Below are 8,415 nucleotides of genomic sequence, written 5' to 3'. Positions count from 1 at the left end.
TTAAAATTAAATATTACAGTTTATCTTTTAGTTTTAGTTTCTTGCATATGGATAATTTTGTGCGAACAAATTGGGCCTAAGTAAGTGGCTGGAGAGATTTGAAGGTGAAGTATTGAAATGTGTCCCTGATGGGTACAGATATTGATACTGATGTGATATGTTAACTGTGAAACATAAAATCTTTTACTAAAAGTGCTGCAACATTGTTCTGCAGTCCAATGTAAACATTTTGTACATTCTCCAGAGCCGTGGGTTGTGCCAGGAAGTTGGGGGTGGGGAGGTTTAGGGTGTAAGAGATAAAATGTACATTGCATTCCTCTTGTCACGATCTAATACGCTCTATAAAGTCTGTGAACTAGCAAACCCAGCTGCACACAGCACAAGAATAAACAGTATAAACTGAAACTGATTGGTCCGCACAGCCAAGAAATCATATCAGATCAAAAATAACTTTTTCATCCACAAAATGGGTGGAGGTGTTAGAACGGAAGAAAAAAGGATTGAACCAAAAGTGTCATATTAGCTGAACTGTTTATATTTGGTTTTTAAACTGTAAATATTTTTCGCTAGAACTTTTCTATCAAACTCAGCTTAAGTCTGAGAAAAAGTACTCTCCTCTCCTTCTGTTCTTAAAGTGCAATAATATTTAAGTATTTTGTCAGAAAATTTTTTATTCTGTGTCCAGTGTTCAGTTGAGGTACTGTTGCTGCCCATCTTAAATTGGGGTTTAGACAACTTGCCTCATTCACCCATTTACGCCGATTCATACAACCACTTTTTCTGTGCTCTTTACTTTAGACTTTCTGAATGCAGGATATTTTATTAAAGCTATTTAGCAGTTATTTTTCTGTTATCTGGACAAGGCTATTTTATTACATATTTTATGTGTTTAATCGTCACAGAGTTAAATATAAGCATCTTTTGACTATGCCTATCTATCTAAACAGCTCTGGAAGAAGGATAGTCATGCATCAACACCACTTCTTCATCTCCCCCACCCCCTTTTTTGTTTTCTCAGCTCTGCTTTTCCCTGCACACCCACTTTACTCTGTCTAGGTTTAGCGTTGTGTTATATGTAGAGATCCGCTTTCACTTGCCTTTTGCCAAACAGTCAACTACACCTTTTTGCAAAACCGAGTCTCAGTTTTGTTTTTGGACTTTTACTTTTTGCTAGATTTTTCTTTTCACCCTGTTCCAGTGTGTGCCTCCCTCCCTGAATTTTTTTATTTACTTCTCTTATTGTCAACTGTCTTTTTCTGCACTGCTTTAAACCAAAGGTAAGTAGTTTAAACTTTTAATCTGAATTGAATAAAAGTTTATCTGAATATAGGATCAGAGTCACTGCATTTAAGGAGCAGTTGATTACAAAGGCCTCATTTTCAAGCAGTACTTTTAAAATTAAATATTACAGTTTATCTTTTAGTTTTAGTTTCTTGCATATGAATAATTTTGTGCGAAGAAAATTGGGCCTAAGTAAGTGGCTGGAGAGATCTGAAGGTGAAGTATTGAAATGTGTCCCTGATGGGTACAGATATTGATACTGATGTGATATGTTAACTGTGAAACATAAAATCTTTTACTAAAAGTGCTGCAACATTGTTCTGCAGTCCAATGTAAACATTTTGTACATTCTCCAGAGCCGTGGGATGCGCCAGGAAGTTGGGGGTGGGGAGGTTTAGGGTGTAAGAGATAAAATGTACATTGCATTCCTCTTGTCATGATCTAATACGCTCTATAAAGTCTGTGAACTAGCAAACCCAGCTGCACACAGAGCACAAGAATAAACAGTATAAACTGAAACTGATTGGTCCGCACAGCCAAGAAAATCATATCAGATGTTCTGTGGCTAAAATAACTTTTTCATCCACAAAATGGGTGGAGGTCTTAGAACGGAGAACTTAAGACCGTTAGAACTTTTCTATCAAACTCAGCTTAAGTCTGAGAAAAAGTACTCTCCTCTCCTTCCGTTCTTAAAGTGCAAAAGTCTTTAAGTATTTTGTCAGAAATATTTTTTATTCTGTTTCCAGTGACATTATGTTCAGTTGAGGTGTTGCTGCCATTTTGTGAGGGAACGTGCTCAGATATATATATATATATATATATATATATATATATATATATATATATATATATATATATAGTTAGCACTTTATTATTTTGGTTTATTATTTATCTTTTCCTTCCACTCTGTGACATTGAGAAGTACAGAATGTGAAATATTTATGTTGACTTTCATTGCAATAAACGACTGTTTTCAGAGGTATAACATTTAAAAGACGTAACGCCGGTACATGTATTCCGTTACTCCCCAACACTGGTAATAAAGAAAACCAGAAATAATTTGGTGAATGCATTTAGGTTTTGGGAAGTTTTGCATTAGAGAGATTTGTGTATGAAAACCTGTAAATGGAAAGATGGCAGGATTTAATCTTTAGTTCAGTTTCATTTCCTTTTTATCAGAAACTGAAAGTGAGTCTTATTGTCGTACTCTTTCATTAAGAACTTGACACTTTTTGCCTCCCGCAGGCTTCCTGACCTTGCTTTACGTGTGACTTTCCATAGCAGTTATTTTTCTGTTATCTGGACAAGGCTATTTTATTACATATTTTATGTGTTTAATCGTCACAGAGTTAAATATAAGCATCTTTTGACTATGCCTATCTATCTAAACAGCTCTGGAAGAAGGATAGTCATGCATCAACACCACTTCTTCATCTCCCCCAGCCCCTTTTTTGTTTTCTGAGTTCTGCTTTTCCCTGCACACCCACTTTACTCTGTCTAGGTTTAGCGTTGTGTTATATGCAGAGATCCACTTTCACTTGCCTTTTGCCAAACAGTCAACTACACCTTTTTGCAAAACCGAGTCTCAGTTTTGTTTTTGGTCTTTTGCTTTTAGCTAGATTTTTCTTTTCACCCTGTTCCAGTGTGTGCCTCCCTGCATTTTTTTTTAATTTACTTCTCTTATTGTCAGAAGAAGGATAGTCAGATCCTCTTGTTCTGCTTTGTCAACAATGTGTGTTTCTGATGAAATAGTACATGAGAATAATCTGAATAAGTTGAAACAGCACCTCAAACTCATTGTTGCTGTTGTAAGTGATGTAACTTTTTCTTCTTTGTTATTTTTATTTAATTTATTATTATTCATTTTTGCAAAGTTTTTTTGTTTTTCTTTCTTTTTCTACTTGACCCCTTTAACTCATTTGAACTTTGACATACAGACAACAATGAACCAAGACAGTTTCTACATTTGACAAACATCCAGCCACTCTCGTCAGCCCTTCCTGCTTTTCTCATTCCCTGATCGGCAGATCAGGTTTTACTTTGTTTCTGACCATAGCTGGACTGGCCATTGGGCATACCGGGCATTTGCCCAGTAGGCGGTGATTTTTCGTTTTTTGATGGGCAGATGTTTTTTTGTTTGTTTGTTTTGTTTTGTTCTGTAACGGTATAAACAATGAAAGTTCATGGATTGGCCAAAGTGTCATGATAAACTCTGGGCTGGACCAATTACAGCCGAGGAGGTTGGATGCACCCTCCCCCTTGCTTGGGCAATGGCTCCGAATGCAGTCTTATTGCAGACAAATATAAGAAAATGGTACTGAGGTGAAAAGGAACACGATTTGTCCCGTACTTCAGCTAGAATAAAAAAAAGACAGAAAGCTGGAGTTATTCTGCGTCTTTATGCTGCACAGCTGCCTCTTCTTCTCTCCTTCTCTCTCTCCCTCTCCTGTTTGGCACTTCAGTCATGAAACTGATCAATGATCAGCTGATCGTCTTTTCTGTCCCGTCTCTCTCGCTTGCCCACTGTCAGGGTTCCTGGGTCGGTGACCCAGTATTTTCAGTTCACGTTCACTGTTTATCTACTGCCTGTTCCACTTCCTGTTTTATTGTGTTAGCCTTGGTCTGTGTGTATTATGTTCGGTCCTCTTCCCATTATCATTAGTTCATTATGTTCAGCTGTGTACTCACCGGTCTCTCATTATCATCATTATCACCAGTCTGTGTATTTAAGCCCTTTTAGAACACCCATTCAGTGTCGGGTCATTGATGATGTTCATGTGATGTTCTGTTGTCGTTTCCGTCTGCGTTCAGCCAGCCAGCCAGCCAGCCAGCCAGCCATTCACCCTTCCAGTCAGTTGTCCAGTCAGTTGTCCAGCCAGCCAGCCATTTTCTCCCTTTGTTCTGTTCATCCACTCCTCATAATAAATCTGCACCTACCTGCGAGTCCTGCGCTTGGGTTCCTTCTTCCTCGCCTCACAACGCCTGACACCCACTTTGCGCCAGAAAGAGGAAACCAGCGGATGTCGAGCTAAACAATAGCAGCACGTTTAAGCTTGGTCAGCTGTTGTTAGAATTGATTCAATATTACTTTCTAGTATCAGCTGATGTTTGCTGCAAACACAGCTGTAAAAGCTGCTGGTCATGATATCAGTTTGGATATGTGGTGAGAGGGAAACATGAAGATGAAACCAGGAAATGTCCTTACTGAATCATCAGAGCTGAACAGGTGATGGAGAAACAGGTTTACCTTTTAGGTGACATGAATGAGTTGAAGGGAAGTTATGAACTGTTTCTGAGAGACAAATAACACCAGGATGCTTTGTAGTTGACAGCTAGTAACTGTGCAGGGGCGGATCTAGCTAAGTTTTGCCGGGGGGCCAGGTAGGGCATTAACCGGGAAATTCTCATTTAAAATGTCTGGTTTTTAATAAATAATTATCTGAATCTTACAAACAAAGTTTTCATTTGATGTAAAATGTATAAAAATCCATTATTGTATCTAGTAAATATTAAGTCTAATATATACTCTAAGCTATGGTAGTTTTTCCTTTCTGAAGGTATCATCTGTGCAGTCTACAATTATGTTGAAGAAATTATTATTTCATTATTGTAGTGTGTTAATAATTGATTTCTGTCCATTTGTTTTTACATGTGCATTAAATTAAAGACAATTATGTCAATTAAGCATCACGAGGCAGAGGGTGGGGGGTGGTTCCCTATTTTTGTTTTTTTTTTTTGGGGGGGGGGGGGGGGGTAGGATTTGTCAACCCTATTAGTTAGGTTGTTTAATATTTCCATTAAGTACTGTTTCGAATACCAGAATAGGGAGGATGGTGTAGGTTTAAGTTTATTAGATTGATACATATATACCAACAAGACAGTGTACATCACTGTGACAACAGTGTTTGTTTTCATTCAAAGGCTTTATGGTTTTTCCTATATAACCTGGTGGGCCGGTCTCTAGTCAAAATGCCCGGGCGGATTTTTTGTCCCAGTCCATGCCTGGCTGGACCCAGAGTGAAATTAATTTGTTATTTCTTATCTTTCATCTGAAAAGTGTCACTTACGTTAATACATACAGGTGAGTTTGTTTTAGAACTTTTATGGTGCGCTAATTCAGAATCAGAATCAGAAAGGGTTTATTGCCAAATGTTGAGCAGGTTTACAACATAAGGAAATTGCTGCGGTGCTTCAGTGCAAACATACTGTCATAAAAATATAAAATAAGAATAAGAATTAAAAATGCTAAGTAGATAGATATATACATGATATATACATGAGTGCAGGTGGTGATCAGTGCTAAACATGGAATGATGCAGTGAACACAGCGTAGGGTCATGTGTTAGTGGTGGGAACAGTCATACGGTTATTGTTCATGTGTCCGACAGCAGAGGGGAAGAAACTGTTCTTATGGCGAGAGGTTCTGGTGCGAATGGACCGGAGCCTCCTGCCTGAGGGGAGCAGGTCAAACAGACTGTGTCCAGGGTGAGAAGGGTCAGCTGAGATCCGAGCTGCACGCCCCAGTGTCCTGGAGGTGTACAGGTCCTGCAGAGATGGGAGTCTGCAGCCAATCACCTTCTCAGCAGAGCGCACAACACGCTGCAGTCTCTGTTTGTCCCTGATAGTGGCTCCAGCGTACCACACGGTGATGGAGGAGGTGAGGATGGACTCGATGATTGCAGTGTAGAATTGCATCATCGTCCGTGTTGGCAGGTTGAATTTCTTCAGCTGCCTCAGGAAGTACATCCTCTGCTGGGCTTTCTTGATGACGGAAGTGATGGTGGGCTCCCACTTCAGGTCCTGGGTGATGGTGGTACCCAGGAAGCGGAATGAGTCCACAGAGGTGATGGGGGTGTCAGACAGGATGATGGGGGGGAGTGGGGCTGTGTGCTTCCTGAAGTCCACAATAATCTCCACTGTCTTCTGGGCATTCAGCACCAGGTTGTTGTGGCTGCACCAGGACACCAGACGTTCAACCTCCCTCCTGTAGGCAGATTCATCCCCGTCCGAGATGAGTCCAATAACGGTGGTGTCATCTGCAAACTTGATTAGCTTGACAGACTGGTGGGTGGAGGTGCAGCAGTTTGTGTACAGGGAGAAGAGCAGAGGAGAAAGAACACAGCCCTGAGGGGAGCCGGTGCTGATGGTCCGGGAGTCCGAGACATTCTTTCCCAGCCTCACATGCTGCTTCCTGTCCGTCAGGAAGTTTAATTACATTAAATTTCAACATATCATTTTGTGGCAGGTTGTGGTTTAGCATCAGGTGAGGGGTAGAGCGAGTTCAGGTGACAGCGGCAGGGGAGGCTGGGAGAAAGAGCTGATGCCTGTTCGAGTTGTGAACTAAATAAAAACTATTAGTGAAACATGACGCAGAACTGTCTCCTTGTGTGTGTCATAACAGAGATCAGTAACAGAGTGATACAGTGGTGCCCAGCTTGCCGCTACGACATGTCAAACCCACAGAATCTACAGCAAGTTCGCGCACTGGCTCAAATGTTGGCCGACATGGCAGACTTGCAGCAGCAGCAGGCAGTACTGCACCAGCGGCAGACACAGATGCTACTAAACCTTTTGCCTCAGTCTGGGGCCGCTGCGAATCCGCTCCACCTGGAACTCTCTCCAGAAGACCATCGTCGCCGCTTCCGTGGTTGCCGCATGGGACCACAAGAAGGGCCTTCGGCTTTTGCCCAGCAGCTGCGGTATGACGCGGGGAGGTGGCTGCATCCTGGCAGTGGGGAGGCGCAGCTGCTGGAGGCTGTCGTTCTGGAGCAGTTTGTGGAGGGGCTCCCAAGGGAAATGGCGGACTGGGTCAAGTGTCGCAAGCCACCCAATCTGGAGGCGGCAGTGAGGCTGGCTGAAGAACACCTGGCGGCGCGGACGGAAAACCCCAGAAGATCGCAGCCAGGGGAGGTGAGCATCTGCAAAAGAGTGATTTTTGATGTTTTGGTTTTTTAAGTCTAATATCTTTACTTATGTTAGTAAATGCACTTTAGTCAACAGGGTTTATGAAGGGGTTGTATATAAAATAAAGAAATGATCTGTCTTCCAAGTATCTTTATGGCTTTATGCGTATTTGTACCCATGTTGTCATCAATCCAGTTATTTTTGATTATAGAACTGTGATGTTATATTTGTTATTTCTGATGCCCTCTTGGCTAGCTCTCTCTTGAAAAAAACATTGTTATTGTCAATTACGTTTTACCCTGATTTGAAGTTACTTGATATTCATCATGAGCAATATTTTTGACAGATTCTAAGTCAACAAGTAATTTATAACAGCTTAAATTCCTGCAGTAAACTTTTTGACAAAGGCTGGAAACCCCTTTTTGGCAGATGATCACTTTTTGGTACCCTACTGGCCCCAAGGAGCAAACTTTCCATGCCTGTGCCAGCGACACTGACCATCGAGGACCACTGGCTACGCTCCAACAACCATTTCCTCTCTGCTTTCTATCCCCAGGTCCTGGCAGCGACAGGCGCTGTACCTGGCTCATTGGTGGATGCACAGACACAGGGACAGGTGCGTGAGCAGTGTGGGGGCCTGGGACATTTTCAACAGGAATGCCAGGAGGACGCCATGGAGGTGCAGCAGGTAAGGTGCCAAGGGATTGTACGATAGGGAATTGGGGTTGCACGCAGACTACTCATTGTTGGAGGAGTTGGTGAAGGTTAGATGTGTGTATTAGTGGTGGGCAGGCACGTGCGAGGGGGGGGGGGGGGGGGGGGGCTTGAGCACCTGCCCCTTTCCTGATGGATTCCCCAAGTGCCCTTTTCTTGAGTATAATTTTTATTTATTTTTTATTTTTATTACTATTTTTTGTTTATTTTTGTGTGCGTGTGGAGTCCTGTCTGTTCCCCTCAACAATAATATTTAACTATTAATCATAGTTTTGCTAAGTAAAAGGATGTGGTTTCCATCAGTCACATGACTACCATTAACCAATGATCGCCCTTGATGGCAGAGCGTGCTGGTTACGAACCGGGAACGAACTCGCAAAGAGCACGAGCATTTTTTGCCGTCTGAGCGGTGCAGAGCTGTAGGAGACTGATGCAACAAAAGCCAGTAAGTAGGTGTACAGCGTATTCTTTAGTCTACAGTACACAGCAGTATTAGCTTATTTTATACACGTTGGT

At 41.8% G+C, this 8,415-nt stretch overlaps 1 protein-coding gene across 2 annotated transcripts in view; it reads left to right on the top strand.

Annotated features, from left to right (window-relative positions):
- The first annotated feature begins 855 nt into the window (after positions 1–855).
- Positions 856–8,415, top strand: part of LOC146576132 (nuclear GTPase SLIP-GC-like) — a 106,640-nt gene continuing 99,080 nt past the window's right edge. Inside the window, exons 1-3 of one of the 2 annotated variants that reach the window (XM_085271187.1) lie at positions 856–1,277; positions 6,683–7,191; positions 7,742–7,873. In XM_085271187.1, coding sequence (XP_085127313.1) covers positions 6,730–7,191; positions 7,742–7,873 — 594 coding nt within the window. In that variant the 5' untranslated portion in view covers positions 856–1,277; positions 6,683–6,729. The remainder of the gene's footprint in view (positions 1,278–6,682; positions 7,192–7,741; positions 7,874–8,415) is intronic. The other variant, XM_085271186.1, reaches the window with a different exon arrangement.

The sequence above is a fragment of the Mchenga conophoros genome, linkage group LG4, assembly GCF_057382185.1.
Source record: "Mchenga conophoros isolate Kocher_MC1m ecotype Shallow Benthic linkage group LG4, M_conophoros_male_GT1.1, whole genome shotgun sequence".
Lineage (NCBI taxonomy): Eukaryota > Metazoa > Chordata > Actinopteri > Cichliformes > Cichlidae > Mchenga > Mchenga conophoros.
Note: the sequence above shows the minus strand (reverse complement) of the source record. Positions and strands in the feature narration are given on the sequence as shown.